Source organism: Podarcis vaucheri (genome assembly GCF_965113315.1).
Source record: "Podarcis vaucheri genome assembly, chromosome: 8".
Taxonomy (NCBI): Eukaryota; Metazoa; Chordata; class Lepidosauria; order Squamata; family Lacertidae; genus Podarcis; species Podarcis vaucheri.
This window is the reverse complement of record NC_138766.1, coordinates 94,257,343-94,277,226: the sequence shown is the minus strand read 5'-3', so window position 1 is coordinate 94,277,226 and position 19,884 is coordinate 94,257,343. Positions and strand designations below refer to the sequence as shown.

At 49.3% G+C, this 19,884-nt stretch overlaps 2 protein-coding genes across 3 annotated transcripts; both read right to left on the bottom strand.

Annotated features, from left to right (window-relative positions):
* Nucleotides 1–3,916: 3,916 nt before the first annotated feature.
* LOC309539588 (fucolectin-like) lies at nt 3,917–8,944 on the bottom strand. 2 transcript variants are annotated; one of them, XM_082235976.1, is made up of 5 exons: nt 8,833–8,944; nt 6,363–6,612; nt 5,976–6,067; nt 5,496–5,790; nt 3,917–4,125 (listed from the first exon to the last, which is right to left on the bottom strand). In XM_082235976.1, the coding sequence occupies exons 3-5, from the start codon at nt 6,064–6,066 to the stop codon at nt 3,966–3,968; spliced, it is 546 nt and encodes a 181-aa protein (XP_082092102.1). In that variant the 5' UTR covers nt 6,067; nt 6,363–6,612; nt 8,833–8,944; the 3' UTR covers nt 3,917–3,965. The 2 variants fall into 2 exon arrangements, with proteins under 2 accessions (XP_082092102.1, XP_082092101.1); XM_082235975.1 differs by lacking the exon at nt 8,833–8,944 and having other exon boundaries at nt 6,363–6,922.
* A 4,135-nt stretch (nt 8,945–13,079) lies between these two features.
* Nucleotides 13,080–17,999, bottom strand: LOC309539584 (fucolectin-like). The gene is made up of 4 exons (XM_082235971.1): nt 17,915–17,999; nt 16,319–16,410; nt 14,726–15,029; nt 13,080–13,325 (listed from the first exon to the last, which is right to left on the bottom strand). Exons 2-4 carry the CDS (start codon nt 16,407–16,409, stop codon nt 13,163–13,165), a joined length of 558 nt encoding a protein of 185 aa, XP_082092097.1. The 5' UTR covers nt 16,410; nt 17,915–17,999; the 3' UTR covers nt 13,080–13,162.
* Between the last annotated feature and the right edge of the window lie 1,885 nt (nt 18,000–19,884).

Genomic DNA, 19,884 nt, shown 5'->3' with positions numbered 1-19,884 from the left:
CCCAAAGGGGAGGCCACAAGGCCCTGGGCTGGTCCTGTTCCTGGGTCAAAGTGGGGGGGGCGGGGCGGGGGGCCCTTTCTAGACGGCTCCACTAGAGGAAGCACCTAGCTTCTAGGTCAGGGGTCAGCAAACGTTTTCAGCAGGGGACCAGTCCACTGTCCCTCAGACCTTGTGGGGGGCCGGACTATATTTTTTTTTTGGGGGGGGGGAGAACGAATTCCTATGCCCCACAAATAACCCAGAGATGCATTTTAAATACCGTATTTTTTGCTCTATAAGACTCACTTTTCCCCTCCTAAAAAGTAAGGGGAAATGTGTGTGCGTCTTATGGAGCGAATGCAGGCTGCACAGCTATCCCAGAAGCCAGAACAGCAAGAGGGATTGCTGCTTTCACTGCGCAGCGATCCCTCTTGCTGTTCTGGCTTCTGAGATTCAGAATATTTTTTTTCTTGTTTTCCTCCTCCAAAAACTTGGTGCGTCTTGTGGTCTGGTGTGTCTTATAGAGCGAAAAATACGGTAAAAGGACACATTCTACTCATGTAAAAACATGCTGATTCCCAGACCATCTGTGGGCCAGATTTAGAAAGCGATTGGGCTGGATCTGGCCCCTGGACCTCAGTTTGCCTACTCATGTTCTAGGTCTAGCTTCTTCTACACTCTTGTGCAGATTAATTGAAACAAGCAATGTAGTTTATTGTACAAAACTCACATATACATGTACAAAACTCAAGTATACGTACATTAGTAACGGATATGCCCTCCGCTATTTTTAAGCAGTATTTGAACACGGTTTGGCATGGAGTCTCCTAGTTTCAAACAGTCACTGTTGATTTTCGGATCCCTGTTCCACACTTAGAATCATAGAATCATAGATTTGGAAGAGACCACAAGGGCCATCGAGTCCAACCCCCTGCCAAGCAGGAAACACCATCAGAGCACTCCTGACATATGGTTGTCAAGCCTCTGCTTAAAGACCTCCAAAGAAGGAGACTCCACCACTTGAATCAGCGCCTGAAGGAGCTTCTCCGGAGTCGTACAGTCTGCAGCACGGAGGCGACTTTTGCATATAGCCCACAAATTCTCAATGGGATTTTCGTCCAGGAATTCCCTGGCCAATAAAGTACCTGTATTTGCTGCTCTGTCATCAATTTCTTCACCAGTTTTAATGTGTGACAGAGGGCTAGGTCCTGCTGCAATATCCCAGTACCGTCAGGACACCTCTTTTCCAGCTCTGGAAGAACTCTCTTTCGTAGAACCTCAATATATTGTGGCGAGCGCATCATTCCTTCTATTGGCTGCAGGCTTCCAACACCATAAAGATAAACTGACTTGTTTTGAGTACAGGATTACGAGTAAGATAGAAAACATGCTTTGTTTCAATTAATTTGCACAAGGGTGTAGGTCTTGCTTGCACAGAGTTTCTTCGTCTTGCTTGGGCCATGTTTATGTGCCACTTGTGGGGATTTGAGGCCTGGGTGATCTTTCTGGCTCAGAAATCTGGCCTTCCGGCTTCCCTGATTTGGACCATCTCCAGCCTGGCTCTGCTTGGCCTCCGCAGCTGAAGGCAGCTCCCAGGAGGGGGGAGAGAGGCTCTGGGGCTGCTTGCGGCTTTCCCACGGGGAAGAGGACGCTGGCCTGATCCTGCAGGCTCTTACGCTGCTACCTAGGAGGCAGCAGGCAAGGCTGGCAGCAGCCGAGTGACTCCACCAGGGGGCAGCAAAGCAGCTTCGTGGGGTTTAGAGTCCCTGGGATGATCTGTTCAGGGGGGTCTGGTGCTGCCTGCGGGGGGGGGGAGAGGCTCAGGAGTCCAAGGTGGGGGGGCATAGCTCCCTGGGGTGCAGAAATGCCCACTGCACAGCCTGTGGGGTGTGGAAGGGGTCAGAACTCCATTTGAGTCTCCCATTGTAATAAATGAAAATCTGCCCTTATTCCCTTATGGGGGACACAAGAGCCCTTATAGAGTCCTTCGTAGGTTCTCCATCGGTCAGAGAAAATAACAGAGGCCAACCAGAGAATATTGAGAAGCAAAGCAGCTCGTAAGCCTGATCTTGGTTGAACTGTTGCGACAGGGTGCTCCCCTCACACACAGGAAAGGAGGAGGACTCAGAACCAAGGTGTGCCCGCCCTTATATAGACATTTTAAATTGCCCGCCCCGGAGTCCAAGACCACCCCCAGAAACATCATACCTACATCACAGAAAAGGCGGTCTACAGCAGAAATCTGAGTGCATTCTTTCTCTCCTGTCGCCGTTTATCTCCTGTCTGGCAGGTTACCTATTAATGCTCACTTGATTGGATACCCTGGGGAGCCTGGCCAGTCTTTTGTAATGATAAATACTTCATTTCTGAGCCAGGTCACAGGCTCACCCTGTTCATACACAGACATACCCTTAAGGCAGGATTTGTGAAGGAAAAGACAATGGGGAGGCTTTTCCATTTTCCTTTGACCTTGCAGAGAAAACATTTGGTCCGTTTGGGAATCAAAAATGGTTTCAGGTCGGTCTTCCTGTACGTGCTTGGCTGGCACATTTATGAACATTTATTACATATCTAAGACTACACCATCACTAAAGCTGCCACCCTTGCTCTCTGCCCCCCCCCCTTGTGCCAAAGGGACCCCTCCTTCTCTGAGTTGCTCTCTTCTGGCCTCTGCAACTGCCCGGATCTCAGAGACTTTGGCTTCTTTTCCCAGGCTTTGCTTGGCAGAATTTCCCCTGGGCAGAAACTCCCCTGGAATTGCCAGCTGCGATTCCCGTTATTCCAAGGCACCAGTCACAGTTTGGAGCCAGTGATAGCCTTCTATTCCTCCACGCATTCGCCTAAACCTCTCTGATAATGGCCATTCAGGTTGGTGGCCATTACTGCCTCAAGTGGGAGGGAGTTCCACAGGTTAACTGTGAAGAAACCCCTTCTTTTCTTGAGGGCTTTAGTTAAGAACAAAGGAAGAAAATCTCTTCCTCTATCCACTTTCTCTGTGCTATACTTAATTTCACACACCTCTTATTATGCACCCCCCCTCTTTTTCTCAGCTAAAAAGCCCCCAACATGATGACCAGCTTGACTTTGGAACGGTCTCTCCTTCCTTGGAGGTTTTCAAGCAGAGGTTGGGCGGCCATCTTTCAAGGATGCTTCAGCTGATATTCCTTCATGGCAGCGACTTGGATTAGGGTCTCTTCCAACTCTACAATTCTATGATTTGAACCTTTCCTCTCTGGGATGAAATCCCAAGGCCTGAGTGTGGCTCTAATGAAGTCTTGTGGGTCAACCTCAGACGGCAGATGGCCTGTTCTGTGCGTCAGGCCAAGGCACAGCGTCTCTCACAGGGAGGATCTGAACGATAATCTTGGTCATTTGACTGCCCTTTTTACCCATTGCTGTCTTTTTATTTGTATATATTGCTTGTTTTATGTTGCCCTGGCCATTGGCTAATGCGAATTACCGTATTTTTCGCTCTATAACACGCACCAGACCATAACACGCACGTAGTTTTTAGAGGAGGAAAACAAGGAAAAAATATTCTAAATGAAATAGTGGATATATGAGTTTTGTGGTTCATGCTGTGGCCACAGACATGTGATCTGACAGTGATTTTGGAGTAGCCCAATGCAAAAATCCTGAGGATCCATGTGGATCCATGCTTTGTAACCACGGAGGAGGGAACGAAGGGGAACCATGGATCCTCTGCTCACGACTGCAGCAGATCCCCCCCACCCGCAGGCATTCCCTCCATAACACGCACAGACATTTCCCCTTACTTTCTAGGAGGAAAAAAGTGAGTGTTATGGTGCAAAAATACGGTAAGCTTATCTCTCTCTCTCTCTCTCTCTCTCTCTCTCTCTCTCTCTCTCTCTCTCTATCTCTATCTCACAGGGAGGGATGTGGGAGAGACAAAACAAGCCAATTCAGAGGAAGAATAATTCTTTATTTCATCACCCCCAACACACACATGCAGAGTCTGCCACTCCCTAGCACTGGTCTTCTGCCTTGGTGCCATAGACCTCCACCTCGCACAAGGTCAGGTATTCGGCCCTCCCCGGGATGTGGATGCTCACATAGCGGCCCTTGAGCCAGTTGCAATACAAGGTGCTGACGGAGCCAAGGCTGGTGTCTGTGATGGTCCCACAGCTGCAGAGAGAAAGTGGAGGGGAATTCAAAACAGCTCAGTCTATGGGGATCTTCATATATTTATTCATACGTTTTGTTTCTATGCCGCTTTGTTTCAGCCCCCACCCATTCCTATTGCTGAAAGGTGGCTTCTCACATTCCCCAATTTTCATTATTAACCACTAGCGTTGTTTTCAGGGTCCACTGCATGCCCTGGTCTTCACAAAGACTGAGGGGCCAGATATCTGTGCCAAGGCAGGACAAGGGGCGTCTAATGGATCTCCGAGGGATTGGAGGAAGGGCAGAGCCTGGTGGCCAGTGGCTTCTGGCCGAAGAGAGCAGACAGGAGGCGGCCAGGTGGAGTCCGAGGAGGACCCAGGAGCAGGGGGCCGTGGGGGTCAAGGGGGGTGGTGAGGAGCTGATGGCGGAGCAGAGCTTTGGCTAAGGGAAGCGCAACTTCACAGAGGAGGGAGAAGTGAAGTGAACTAGCGATGTGATGAAGAGGTCGGGAGGAGGAGAGGAGACCAAGGAAGCCTTGACTCCATCCCTGAAGGAGGGATTGGGGTGGGGGGTGTTTTTAATTATGGCCTGTCTTTTCCCCTGATGGGACTCAGCATGGCTTTGTCAGGAGTGCGTACAGGAGCCAGGCCCTGTGACCAATAGGACTCTGCAGGACTGGGGCCTCCCTATGTTTGTTCTGGAGAGGCAAGGTGCGGCCGCACAGGTGAGGTGACTTGGTAACTCACAGCACCTGGTGGCAAGAGCAGGGAAGGGATATAAGGTCAGCATTTTCCTTCAACTCTTTGCCACAGCAACACACTTCCTGCCTTGCTGCGTTTGGCTTCTTGCTTCCTGACCCTCAGACCCTTGGCTTCTGGACTCCTGGCTCTTTTACCCTCGGACTCTTGGCTCCTGACTCCTGGCTTTTGGACCCCCGTTCCTGCTCCCACCCCTCCATCTTGCCCCCGGTCCCAGCGTCCCCAGCCGGGACTTTGATCGCCTGTGAACCGGACCGTGACACGCCTACAGATAAAAAGAAGAACTGCAAAACAAACAGAAAAGCAATCATTACCACACCACCCCCATTAAACGTTGGTAGAATTAAAACTGTACACATCGTGTTTGCTGGGACCTGTGTAGAGGAGGGCGACCAAGATGGCCAAGAGTCTGGGAACCAAGTCTTAATGAGGAACGGTTGATGGAATTGGGTATCTTTAGCTTAGAAAGGGAAATATGAGAGGCATCTCCAAATATCTCAAGAGCTGTCACTTGGAAGATGGAGCAAGCTTCTTTTCTCCTGGGGTGGAGGGGAGGATCTGAACCAAGGACTCCATGTTACAAGAAGGGAGATTTCTGGAAGGAGATTTTGGGAAGAGGCAACTGGAACTTACAGGCGTTTGGACTTGCCATGGTCAGCCACAGAGTCTCCCACGCGGATCTCAGCTCCCTGGAGTCTCTCACCGCAGCAGTCCCCGCGGTTCTTCACCACCACAGCAGAGATGGCGTACTGCTGGCCCAAGTCCACGTGCCACCAGGGCTCCGTGTCCAGCTGCGTGTGGGTGCAGGTGCCCATTTTAAACCAGTCCCCACCGCAGTTCCCATCCACTGCTTTGCTTGCTGCTCCAATAATCTCGTGAGGGAAGACGGAGGACTGACAGGTTGGGCGGCCTCTGGCCAGGTTGCGAGCTGGAGTCAGGGAATGAGAGAAAGAAGATGGGGACAAGGACAAATAATAATGCAATAAGAGATCAGCCCATCTCATCCACTCAAATACTTCTGGGAAGCCACCAAGCAGGACAGGCTTGCTTGTAATAAAACTCCAAAGTGTTGCTTTGACCCATAGACGGGCCCTTGCGTCCCCCATGTCTTACCAATAGCTTGCAGTTCTGGCTTGCAGCTCTGGGCCTCCGCCTGGCCTGCCAGGAGCACCAGGGCCAGCAGCCAAGTCCAGGAGGGGAGCATCCTGCAAAGGTGGAGATGGCAGTGAGGGACAGCCCCCTGCAGGAGCCCTGGGGGTCTCCCCCCCCCTTAGCAGCCTCGGAGGGCTTTGCTTGCAGCCAGGAGTGCTGAAGAGGCATTCAGGTCAATCAAGGACCACGTTGGGCGGGAGAACGGTTGTCGTCCTCCAAAGATTCCTTACAGTCCTATATAAGCCCTGAACAATAACAATGCCATTTCAGATCTGCCCATTCAGGGTCAAGACTTCTAGGCATGTTCTAGGCTTCAAGGCTCACATTCAGTGGATTTCCCAAACTTACCTTGGCTCTCTTTCTTGGGATCAGCACCTGTTGTCCTTCTTGGTGGCTTGGCAAGCCCAGGTTTTTCTCTTGAAACTGACTCAGAGACCTCCCTGCTTCCAGCTGAGTCCTGTCCCCTTTTATCCCCTTTCAAACAGGCAGCTCCTGTTTGACTCAGAGCAACCCAACCAATCAGGAAGGCGGGAATTTGGCTATCAAGATCCACTGTTTACATCCGTCTTCTCACGCAGCTTGTGTGGTTTCTACATCTCTGCCAAGAGGGGGAATTTGCACCGCCTTATCACCAGGGGATCTGCCTTGAGTTTAGCAATATATCCTTGTTGCATTTAGAGGGAAGGTGGATGCTAAAGTGAGTACAGTAATGCCTTTAGTTGAATGTGCTTTGGGTTGAGCGCGTTGCGCTCCGAGGCAACCCGGAAGTAACGGAACCCATGCATGCGCAGACACGCCGCCGCATCTTGCGTTCTGTTCAGGATGTGAACGGGGCTCCAGAACAGATCCCGTTCGCATCCCGAGGTACCACTGTATTGGACGCAGCCAGTCTGGGATTTCCTGAGCCCTGCCATGACACTCTGTCATCTATGGCAGTTGAGTGCCAGACGGCCACTAAGGCCTTCTATGGCTGCTAGTCATGGTGACAATGTTCTTCCTCCTCTGAAGGCCAATTGCTGGGAACCACTATTAGCGAGAATGCTGTTTCGCTCCTCTCCTTCTGGTGGTCTTCCCATGGGCACCTGGTTGGCAATGGAGAGAACAGGATTCTGGACGAGGAGATGGACCTCTGGTCTGATCCAGAAGGTTGCTATGAATTTCTTAAGAGAGCCTCTTGACCTCACATAGGTAGACTTTGTTTACAAAGCTCTTGTACTGCCAACCTTACTGTATGCTTGTGAAACATGGACCACTTATAAACGCCATCTCCAACTCCTTGAAAGATTCCATCAATGGTGTCTGAAAATTTTTACACATCACTTGGGAAGACAGGTGAACTAATGCCAGTGTACTGGAAGAAGCAAAGATCACCAGTGTCCAAGCGATGCTTCTTCAACATCAACTTTGTTGGACTGGTCATGTTGTGTGGATGCCCGATTATCGTCTTCCAAAGCAACCACTCTGTTCCGAACTTTAAAATGGAAAGATGCCTCTGAATGGCAATTTCTGGGAACCACAAATAGCGAGAGCGCTGTTTCGCTCCTCTCCTTCTGGTGGGCTTCCCATGGGCACCTGGTTGGCAACGGAGAGAACAGGATTCTGGGCGAGGAGATGGACCTCTGGTCTGATCCAGAAGGTTGCTATGAAATTCTTAAGAGAGTCTCTTGACCTCACATAGGTAGACTGATGCTGTCAATGCAATCAGACTATTGACTTTGGGTTTTAATGGGCATGGCTGGGATGTGGCCAAAATAAATATGGCTTTTAGTGTTTGTTCAAACATGTGTTAAATGAGAAATTGGAGGCTTCATATATTCAAATCACTTGGCACTGCCTAGGGTCAAATATTACTTCCTCTTGCAGGTCAGAGTCTGCACCCAGTTGGAGGGGACAGAGTCTTAGAGTTCTAGGAGTCCAGAAATTGCATTTTTTTGAAGGCAAGTTCCAGTCCCTTGGAGATTTACACTCCTCAGAATAATTAAGCAAGTCTGGATTTGACTTAAACTAGGTTTAGATGTGTTGTTTAGACATGCTAAACTGCCCAGTGGTTGCCCCAATTCACCTTCCTGCCATGTCTTTAAACTCACCTCCTTTTTAATTATTTTTTGACCTTGTTATGAAAAAAATTCTGGGGTGAGATACTACTCAACAGTCCAGCTCATCGAAGTGCAAGTCCCCTGTGGGTCCATGCAGTCAGTAAAAGAAGGAAGTTCCAGCCAAGTAATTTGGAGCAAAACAGCAGTCAGAAGACCATGATCTTTATTGTTGCACAACAGGTCCCCCCAGGAGTAAGAACCCCGAGCATGAGGTGACATTGACTTTTAAACCTTCCCTCTTTCCCCCAGAATACACTTCGAGAGGCATCACTGAGACATCATCACTACATCACTGGCATGTCACAAATGGGGGGGGGGGAAACAAGTCCAACATGAGGTCACTTTCTCAGACCCCTTTCCCAACACCTCTTAAGTCCCCATCACCGAAAGAACAATAAAACTCTTGATACCTTCTTGGTGGGGGGCCATGTTTGTGCTCTCAGGCATGGGGAATTATGGTGGGACGCCCTGTTCCTGCTGCCTACATGGCTTCCCGCTTCTTGGTTCATGGAGGGAGGTGGAGCCAAATTTCTTTAAGGGTTAAAATGGTGTTGGAATGAGGAGAGCCGGTTAAAGTATGGATTTTCTACGAATTTATAAAGCTAGGTATCTTCCCTGAGCTGTCAAGTCAAAAGGATACACCCAGGCATGATATTTGTAACATTGTAAGAACTTTAAAGATGTCCCCCCCCCCCGTCATTTCCGTAACAAAGTGAACTTGCCTTCTGCCTGTTCCTCAGCATCCCATTGCAGGATGAGTGCCTCCTTCCTCCTGCCATTTTGCCTCCCTGAGGAAGGACATGCCCCCAGAGCTGAGTGCCACAGCTGCTGCCCACTGAGGTCTGGGCTGGGAAGAGGGAGAGGCCACCTATATAATTTTATTATTTATACCCTGCCCATCTGGCTGGGTTCCCCCAGCCAACCTGGGGAATGATGCGCACAGGTGGGATTTCTACATCCATGTCCTCTTAATGCAGGGGTCCTCAAACTTCTTAAACAGGGGGCCGGTTCACTGTCCCTCAGACACTGTTGGGGGCCAGATGACAGTTTGAAAAAATATGAACAAATTCCTATGCACACTGCACATATTTTATTTGTGGTGGAAAAACAATATAATATTTAAAATTTTAATCAACATAAATTTATAAGTATTTCAATGGGAAGTATGGGCCTGCTTTTGGCTAATGAGATGGTCAATATCCGGTTCCATATTTGTCACTGCTAGTCATAGTGAGGGATGCAAGCGGCTTTGGGCTCATTCCACCAGCTCATTACAAGAAAACAGTAATGAAGAAAGAGGTTTGCTTTTCCACCTCCTCCCTCTCCTTTTTCCTTTAGTGCTGTGTCTTCCCCACTGTAAGCCTGAGAAGGCCCAAATCTGCTGGTTTTCTGCGAAAAGCTAAAACAGCCCAGACTGAGCCCTTCCCCAGAATGACAACCCACCACCAGTCATGATTAAATGGGCACAAGATGTAGGTCACAACATTATGATGGAAGATTGGGGAAAATTATGGAAAACTGATTTAAAATTTACAGATTGTTCCCTGCTGAAGGAGAATTACATGAAGATGATGTACAGATGGTACACGACACCAGTGCAGTTAGGGAAAATGTACAAAACTAGCTCAAATATATGTTGGAAGTGTAAGGAAAAGGAGGGGACATTTTATCATATGTGGTGGGATTGTAATGTAATTTAAAAAAATTGGGAAATGATATACACTGAATTGAAGAAAATGTTCCATCTAACATTTGTTAAAAAACCTGAAGCATTTTTGTTAGGGATTGTAGGGAAAGACCTGCCAAAAAAGCTGAAAAACATCTTCATGTATGTGACAATGGCCGCGAGAGTTTTAATAGCACAAGGATGGAAGACTGAAGAAACCCCACCAAAGAATCATGGCAAGAAAAACTAATGGACTATGCAGAACTGGCAAAATTGACACATAAGCTACGGGACAAGGATAACTGTGACTTTAAAGATGAATGGGAACCTTTCACAAAGTATTTGAAGAGGCAACAAAGTGAATTGGAGTCCTTGGCAGGTTTTGAATAAACATTCACAAGCTTTTTATTGACAATAATCAGTTAAATAATTTAAGGATTTATACAACTGTGTAACATGCAGAGGACAGCATTCACAGAGAAATCAAACACTGGAACTGAGGGAAGCTGGGGTGGGTGGGTTTTGTGGGGGGTGGGGTGGGGGGAGGGAGGGAGGAAAATGGGGGGAAAGAATTAAGGATGACATGTTTTTGGATAATATGTTTTCTTTAAATCTTCAATAAAAATTATGCAAAGAAGAAGAAGAGGGCAATCCACCAAGTAGACCTGCCTAGCTAGAACCCAAAATCCAACCAGCAAACAAAGCCTCCCTTCAGCATCCCGGCCCTTACTCCAGGGAAGCGGAACCAGTGGCCCTCAGGCAGCTCTCAGACTCAATCTCCCATCAGGTCGTGCTGGCAGGGGCTGATGGGGGTTGTAGTCCATGAGCAGTCTGAGGAGCACACAGGCTTCCCACGGGGAGGGGGGATTCAGGACAGGGATGGCTCCTCCCACCAGCCCCAGCCAGTGCGGCTTGTGCTCCAGGGCGATGCGAGTTCGAGTCTCACCAGAGCTGGGGGCGGAGGAGGACTTCTCTCTCTCCGCTCCCTTCCTGGGCACCTTTGCAAGGTGGGCGGCCTGGGGCTGCAGGAGACATGTTGGCCCCCCCTGGCCAGGCTCGGTTCCTTCACTCCGGGGTCCTGTGGGAGGCTGCCCCTTCCCAGCTCGCAGGCGGAAGTCCAACAGGTGCAGCTCCCCTCCTCCTGCCCCTACTCACGGGGGCGCCCTTCCTGCGAGTGCATCCGGATCCAGTGGTCGCTGATTTTGAAGATGGCGAGCGGGTGCAGGGCTACTGACACACACGCCCAACACCATCATCGCCGGTGCCGCTGCTGTAAACTGAGAAATCTGAGGGCTCCCTTGGACAAAAAAAGCAAGGACACCAGGCAAGAATACCAGAGCAAAACAGCAGCCAGGAGGCTTGGTCTTGATTGAAGACTGTCGCGACCGGACTCCCACCTGCGACCAGGTGGAACAAGATGGAAGTCCTGAACAAAAGAAGACCCCAACTTTTATCAGCTACTAATCCCGCAAACTACACCTCTAAGACTACATCATGACCACATCATTGACACGTCACAAAGAGGAGGGGTTGAGGGAGGAGTTGTGGTGGTAACCTGAGTGTCTTGTCACCTGTCCAGTTCCTCTTTTCCCCCTCCCCATGAGTACTTTCCAGAGGACAAAAGGGAGTTTGCAGTTTCAAAAGGGAAGGGCTGGTCACTGTCCTTTGTTTCAGTCCGTGCTAAATCCATTCCCATATGCAGGTCCTTTGTGAGTGTAATGGTCTTCTGTCCAGGACCATCAAGGTTGGCATGTCAACTGCGCAGGTTTCCTGTGGACGTGTTGGTACAATCGAGAGATTATGGCTGCCCTGTATCAGACCTTCACCATTTCGTAGTCCTTCCTTCGTGGTGTAAAATAAAAGTGGAACGGCACAGCTCCGATGTACGGGTGATTTTCTATGAATTTATAACAGAAGCATCACATATGTCGTGTGTGAGTGTGTGTGTCGAGTTTGTACAAACTGAATGATGGGGAGGGGGTTTCCTGCAACACTGCGGAGACCGAGGGAGTGTGAGGACTAAGGGAGGAGGCCCAGGGTCCCTGCCCTTCCCCTCCGCCCGCCCCCCCAGTTAGGCGCCCCCCCCACTGCCTCCCATGCTTACCTGCCACATCCACCTCCATGCTGGCCCCACTGCTGCTCCTGGCTGGTCAAGAACCGCCTCTGGGAGCAGCCGCCATCTTGGCCATGTATGTCCCGTCACACGCGCCGTAGAAAAACCTCCCCAACTGACAAGGGGCGCATGTGCGTCGGGAGTGAGGCCAAAGAGATACGAATAAGGTAGAGAGGTGGAACCTCTGGGCTCTGCGGGGATTTTCCCTGGGCCTGGGGGGAGCCTGCCTCCCTGCCTCTTGTGCCCGAAGGTGCTGGGTGGCTGTGGTGGAGGCAATTGCCAGTGGTTCAGGACCCTGGCAGGCCGGATCTGGCCCGCGGACCGTAGTTCGAGGACCTCTGTCTTAGTGTGTAGCATTCCCAAAGCAAGGAAGGATTGGGCTCTGATTAATAGAATACACAGGAGGCTTGACCAGCAAGACTCTGGGAGGAGTGCGTATAATAATAATAATAATCCTGTCCACCCCTCGGCCCAGGTCGTTTTATTCACAAAAGAACTTTTTACACAGTGTTCGTAAGAACTAATCAGATTTCCTCTGAACATCTCAAGAAAACCCCACATGGGACAAAGTCAGATCAGAAGCAATTCTTTTAACTACAAAGAAACTATTTCCTACTTGAGCATGCATAGTTCAGAGTAAATAAAATAGGAAGCAAGGAGGAATGCTTTTAGGAAACTCTGGAGGTAAACGGGAAAGGCAGGGTGGCAGTATTTACCATCTTTGTGAACTCTCTTCCTGGCCCTAAGATTAACAAAACTAACAATAACTACATCAAAGAAGCTGCTTACTATCTTTAGGACCCAGGATGTCCGATGAATAACTGGCCTGTGTTTAGAATGCTTATACGTGCCTGTCGGGCATAGAGAAATAGGACAGAGACGCAGAGGCTTGGATTGATCAGAAATCATATCAAAATGTCTCAACCCCAGTCAACACAATGCTTTCATTGCTGACACAATTGGCTTGCTCCATATTTTTTATAATTCTTCATAGCAATCCCACCTGATCACTACATTAGTGCATAATTCTCTGGCCTCCTTCGTTGTGCAACTGGTTCTCTTTGTGAGGCAAATAGGACTTGCAGTTTCCACAAGGCGTCACTTGGCCTCCTCTATGGCTCTGCTCTCTGCCACAGGCAAAATCACAGACCCCCTTGGTTCTGACCAACAAATCAGAGAGACGAAAGAAGGCTGCTCAAATGATGTTTATTGGACAACGAACACCGATTCCATCAGTTCTGCCCATGCCCCTTTCCGCGTGACACATGGCTGGTTATCCCTGAGACTCATCCTCCAACTTTGTTCCATAGACTTCCACCTCACACAAGGTCAGGATAGCTAGTCCAGAGTGGTTCACGCTCACATAGCGACCCTTCATCCCTTGGCAATTGATGGTGCTGATGGAGCCAAGGCCATCATCTGTGATGGTTCCACAACTACAGACAGAAATGGGAGGTCAACCTTGGGGTGGAAACAATTCAGAATGACTCCGTCTACCCTCTGAGGTATTTCCATGGCTGCGGGAGCCCTGGCTCACTAGCAGTACATGTGAAAAGGATCTAGGGGTCTTGGTGGACCACAAACTGAACATGAGTCAAGAGTGTGATGCAGCAGCAAAAAAAGCCAATGCTCTTCTAGGCTGCATCAACAGAAGTCTAGTGTCCAGATCAAGGGAAATAATAGTACCCCTCTATTCTGCCTTAGTCAGAACATGCCTGGAGTCCTGTGTCTAGTTCTGGGCACCACAGTCTCAGAAGGATGTTGACAAGCTGGAGGGTTTGCAGAGGAGGGTGTGGCATCACACAGGGTCCCAGGACATTTGACGGTCTATTGATCCCTGTGCCACCGCTATGATCACTACCCCGCTACCACCAACCCATTTCTGTCGGGTACACACTGAGTCCAGACAGTTGTTAACATTAAAACAAATAATCAAGTTTATTTTATAAGCCTTAACAGGTTTATGGTTTCAGATAATTGTTCTTGTCAGTTTCTTATCCCTAGTTTCTATACTGGCCTATACCTTCCTAATAACTTCTAACTGATTATCCCAACTGTCTATCTGACTCCTCCTAACAGTTTCAGTCACTCTCACATCAAAACTAGACCAACCCACAGACTTGTCTTCCCTCTTCCTTCTCCAACTCCCAACTGACTTCCAGACAACTCCAACTCTAACTCTAACTCCTCCTCTTGGGTTCCCACTGGCCAATCACTTCACACTCATTTAACCCTTTCCTTATGACCCACCTAGAAGGGCAAACGCCACAAAGGGCAACCAAGATGATCAAGGGAAACCAAGCCTTATGAAGCACAGTTGAGGGACCTGGGTAGTTTTGGCCTGGAAAAGAGGTGACTGAGAGGAGATATGATAGCCATCTTCCAATATCTTAGGGCTGTCACATGGAGGAGGGAACATGCTTGTTCACTCTCGAGGATAGGATTCAAACCAAAGGGGAGTCCAAGGGGAAGTCATGGCTTCATGCTTGATGAAGAAGGCAGGAGTGTCAGGGAAGAGGGAGAGTGAAAGAAGAGGGAGGGGAGGAAAGATGAGAAGTTCAGTCTTGGACTTACTGAACTTGAGACATCAGTGAAGCATCCAAGTGGAGAAGTCAGAGAGGCCGTTCCACCTAGGAGCAGGAATTAGCCCTTGCCATTCCACACAGAAGCAGTTCTTGAAATATGGGCAGAATCCACTACCCTCTGCTCCCCCCCCCCCGATTGGGAATAGAACAAAGGAGCTACAAGTGAACGAATCTGCAGGCATCTTGAGAGCGTCTCCTGGGATGCCTTTGCTGAAGGACGAGTGGGGAGGGGAGGGGCAACGGGAACTTACAGGGGGTTGAACTTGCCCTGGTCAATCACGTGGTCTCCCACACGGATCTGGGCTCCCAGGAGTCTCTTGCTGCAGCAGTCTGCACGGTTTTTCACCACCACAGAGGAGATAGCATACCGGTCGTCCAATTCCACATGCCACCATGGTCCATATTCTTTATGGGTGTGGGTGCAGGAGGCATGATCGAAGACCCCGTCAGAGTTCCCATCGACAGCTTTGCCGGCTGACGGATCGCTTGGATGGGGGTTAGTGGAGGACTGACAGGCTGGGCGGCCTCTGGCCAAGTTGACAGCTGGAGCAACAGCTTGATGGAAAGAAGACAGGGCAGAAGAAGGAGGAGAAGAGGAAGAAGAAGGAGAAGAGCTTGGATTTGATATCCCGCTTTATCACTACCCGAAGGAGTCTCAAAGTGGCTAACATTCTCCTTTTCCCTTCCTCCCCCACAACAAATACTCTGAGAGGTGAGTGGGGCTGAGAGACTTCAGAGAAGTGTGACTGGCCCAAGGTCACCCAGCAGCTGCAGGTGGAGGAGTGGAGACGCGAACCCTGTTCCCCAGATAACGAGTCCACCGCTCTTAACCATTACACCATGCTGGCTCTGCAAGTAAGGGAGCAGTAAGAACACAAGAATAGTCCTGACGCAGCAGGATCAGGCCAAAAGGGCCCATCTAATGCAGCATCCTGTTCTCCCAGTTGCCACCCATATTAAGAACTTGCAGTTAACCTACAGATAACAGCAGTGCCCATAAATGTAATTCTCTTTTACAAAATTTATATTGCATTTGCCAGTCATAAATCCTCCGAGTGGTTTGCAGTCATCATACTCATCCTGGCCAGAATGGGACTTTGTGGGCGATCAGTTTCCAGGTCCAGAAGTTGGGGGCTTCCCCATTGCCAGATGAGACTGCGAACCCTCTGAAGGATGAGGTGCAGAGTTTTGGGGGGCTCCTAGATCCATCTTTCTTAATGGAGCTTCAGATTATGGGCAGAAGCACCCATTTTCACCTTAGGTTGGTGCACCAACTCTGCCCTTTCCGGGACAGGAATACTTTGGCCACGGCGATGCATGCGTTGGTAATCTTACAACTGGTCTACTGTAATGCACCCTATGTGGGACGTCCCTTGGGATGGGTTCAGAAGCTGCAGCTGGCACATGATGCTGCGGCCAAGCGGCTGAGTGGACCTGTGCTGAGGAAGCTGTCAGTTACCTGCCAGGGCATCTTCGAGGACTTGTTTCTAACATGTAAACACCTGAACGACTTGGGACCAGGTGAACTGAAGGTGTTTCAGCCCTGGCATAGACCTGGAGGGTCACCTATTTTTTGGACCAGTGGCTACATTTTGAATTTTGAGAGAATGCAGTGGATGCCAGCCACAACATGGAAATCTTCCTCATTGCTGCTCCCCCCCCACAACTCCTAGGCCACCTACCCATGCATGGAGTAAGGTGACCTCCAGATTTTCACTGTCAGAAACCAGCTTATAGGTCATTGTTGGGGGAGGAATAAGAGTGACCTCTGTTCGTGGGGAGGGGCACCGTTTTGCTTGCCCACAGGCGATTACCCCTTTCCATTCCCTTTCCCCCGCTCTTACTGGTACTTTCCAGGTCAGGCTCGGAGTTCTGGGCCTCCCCACACCCTGCCAGAAGTACCAGGGGCAGCAGCCAAGTCCAGACGAGGAGCATCCTGCAAGGAGGGAGCAGAGAAGGCAGTGAGGGGAGGCTAGGCTGGAAGCCATGGGGGTCGTGTTCCTCCTTAGCAGCATGTTAACGGAGAAATCTGAGGGCTCCCTTGGACAAAAAACAAGGACACCAGCCAGGAATCCCAGAGCAAAACAGCAGCCAGGAGGCTTTGGTCTTTATTGAAGACTGTTGCGACAGGACTCCCACCTGCCACCAGATGGAAGCCCCGAACAACGGAACCCCCAAACTTTTATTGGCTGCTAATCCCCCATGCTACACCCCTAAGACTACATCATAACTGCATCACGACTACATCATTGACACATCACAAAGAGGAGGGGTTCAGGGGGGAGTTGTGGTGGTACCCTGAGTGTCTTGTCACCTGGCCGGTTCCTCCTTTCCCCCTCCCCATGATTACATTCCTGAGGACAAAGAGGGGTTCAGTGTTTCCTGCCCCCAGAGGGAAGGGCTGGTCACTGTCCTTTGTTTCAGTCTGTACTGAATCCACTCCCATCTGCAGGTCCTTTGTGAGTGGAATGATCTTCTGTCTAGGACCATCAAGGTTGGCATGCCAACTGGGTAGGACATGTTGGCTGCCTTGTGCCAAGTCTCCCATCTTTGATAGTCCTTCCCTCATGGTGTAAAATAAAAGTGGAACAGTGCAGATCGGATGTATGGCTGATTTTCTATGAATTTATAACAGAAGCGTCGTGTATGATGTGTGTGTCGTGTTTGTACAAACTGAATGATGGGGGGGGGGTTTCCTGCAACAAGCGCTATTTGGTTGGCCTGGAGAACTCTTATTCTCCAAAGTGACAGAGGTCCCTGTGGCGTTTGCCCTCCGATGTGTGTGACATCATACTGGGTTCATAGGGAAAGGGTTAAGTACCCTAATTGTAAAATGACTAAGCAATGGGAACCCAGGGGGCAGAGTTAACTGTGTATAAGGTTTAAGCCCATAGGTTTTTTGAGGGAGTTGGAGTTGTTGAGAAGACAGTCTGGAGTTAGAAGAGACAGACATTATAAGTCTTTGGGTTTGGCTAGTCTGGTGTGAGAGAGGGAGAGAATTTGTTAAGAGGCCTCAGCCAAACAGTTGAGATAATAAGGCAGAAAGTCTTAGGAAGGCATAGGCCGGTAAAGAAACTAAAGTTAAAATACTGACGGGAATATTATCTGAGAAACCATAAACTTGTTATTGTTTGTAAAATAAACTTGTTTTTTTGGCTCACTTTTAACAACTGACTGGACTCAGTGGTTTACTAGAGAGTAACTGGTTGGTGGCAGCAGGGAAGCGAGCACAGTGGTGGCACAGGGATCAATAGACCGTTAAATGTCCAGAGACCCTGTGTGATCGCCACAGTGCCTAACCGACGTTTAATGTCAAGAAAAGAAAAGAAAACCACAGTTTTAGATATGCAAATTCTGTGGGGCATTCAGGGTCCAGACTTTCTTTTTGGGGAGGTGTTCTAAGTTTCAATAATCATACCCAGTGGGTTTTCTTGACTTACCTTGCCTCTCTTTCTCGGGGTCTGCAGAAGCGTCTGTTGCTCTTGGTGGGACAGGAGACACAGGCTCTTCTCCCCAAACTGGAACTGAGACTTCCCTGCTTCCAGAGGAGTCCTGCACCTCCAGGTTTTATCCCCTTCCCAGTGGACAGTGCTTGCCTGACGTGGCTCAACTTGGCCAATCAGAAAGATGGTGACACCACGATCTAGGGATAAAGATCAGGTTTTGACATCCTTCATCTGAGCAGGTTCTGAGTGGGCTTGTGTGGTTTCTGACTCTCTCCCAAGAGGAAATAACGGCATCTCCTTGGCAGGAGATGATTTTAGAAGAAGACATCCTCATTCCATTTATCCCATTTAGAGGTCAGATGGGTGCCAAACTTGAGTACTGATACTGGCAGGTCTCAACCACATCAGCCAAGCTCCAAAATGAACACTTTGTGCGGTCAGCCTTGTGGAGAATGGGTAGGCACTTCTGAGTTGAAACGGCCTCTTCCAGCCCATAGAAACATCTCTGCCTCCCTCCCCTGGAACAAGGTCCAAGTGTAGGCCAGCTGGTAGCAGTCAATTTAAGATTCCCTGAGTCCTTCCACGACTACCAAGTTCTCCTGTCAGGATTATCTCTGATCCGTGCAAGTTGAGTGTCAGAATGGGAATAAGACCTTCCGTGGCAATTAGCCATGATGCTGAAGTCCTTCCTCAATCCTCCTAATTCTAATTACTGCAAATCACAAATGAGGAGAGTGTTGCTACACTCCTCTTCTGCTTGAGGACTTCTCATGGACAACTGATCTGCCACTGAGAGAGCAGGATCCTGGAGTAGTAGATCAGACTCCAAGTGTCCCTATTTTCCAGGACCACCACCGATTTAGAAAAGCTGTCCCTGTTTCTGATTTGATCTCAGAATGTCCCGCTTTTCCTTGTTATTGTTGTTGTTGTTGGTTTGTCGCTTAGTGTCCGACTCTTCATGACCCCAACCCCAACCCCTAAACCTAACTCTAACCTTAAACCCTAAACCCTAAAACTGGTTTCCTGAACTTACTCTCTTGCAATTAGAGGATGGATGGTGGCTAACAGATTGAGGTTGAATCCTGACAAGACAGAAGTACTGTTTTTGGGGGACAGGGGGCAGGCGGATGTGGGGGGATTCCCTGGTCCTGAATGGGGTAACTGTGCCCCTGAAGGACCAGGTGCGCAGCCTGGGAGTCATTTTGGACTCACAGCTGTCCATGGAGGCACAGGTCACCTCTGTGTCCAGGGCAGCTGTCTACCAGCTCCATCTGGTACGCAGGATGAGACCCTCCCTGCCTGCGGACTGTCTCGCCAGAGTGGTGCATGCTCTGGTTATCTCCCGCTTGGACTACTGCAGTGCGCTCTATGTGGGGCTGCCTTTGAAGGTGACCCGGAAACTGCAATTATTCAAGAATGCAGCAGCCAGACTGGTGACTGGGGGCGGCCTCCGAGACCATATAACACTGGTCTTGAAAGACCTGCATTGGCTCCCAGTGCATTTCCAAGCACAATTCAAAGTGTTGGTGCTGACCTTGAAAGCCCTAAACGGCCTCAAAGGCCCAGTATATCTGAAGGAGTGTCTTTTTTCTTTGTTTGTATAATATTTATTAATTTTCCAACAATTTAAACACAACACTACAAAAAAAGCAAAAAAAAGAAGACAATGCAATACAATACAAAAACACTAACACATAAAACTAATAAAACAAAAACAAAACCATTTCATTATCTTATCTTTCGTTCACTTGTTTCCACGACCTCCTCACACCTCCCTTTTTGTATTCCACTTCTGTTAATTGTTTCAGCAATTCCTTTCCACCCCCATCGTTCTGCCCTGACACTGAGGTCCAGCTCCGAGGGCCTTCTGGCGGTTCCCTCATTGTGAGAAGTGAGGTTACAGGGAAAAAGGCAGAGGGCCTTCTCAGTAGTGGCACCCACCCTGTGGAACACCCTCCCTTCAC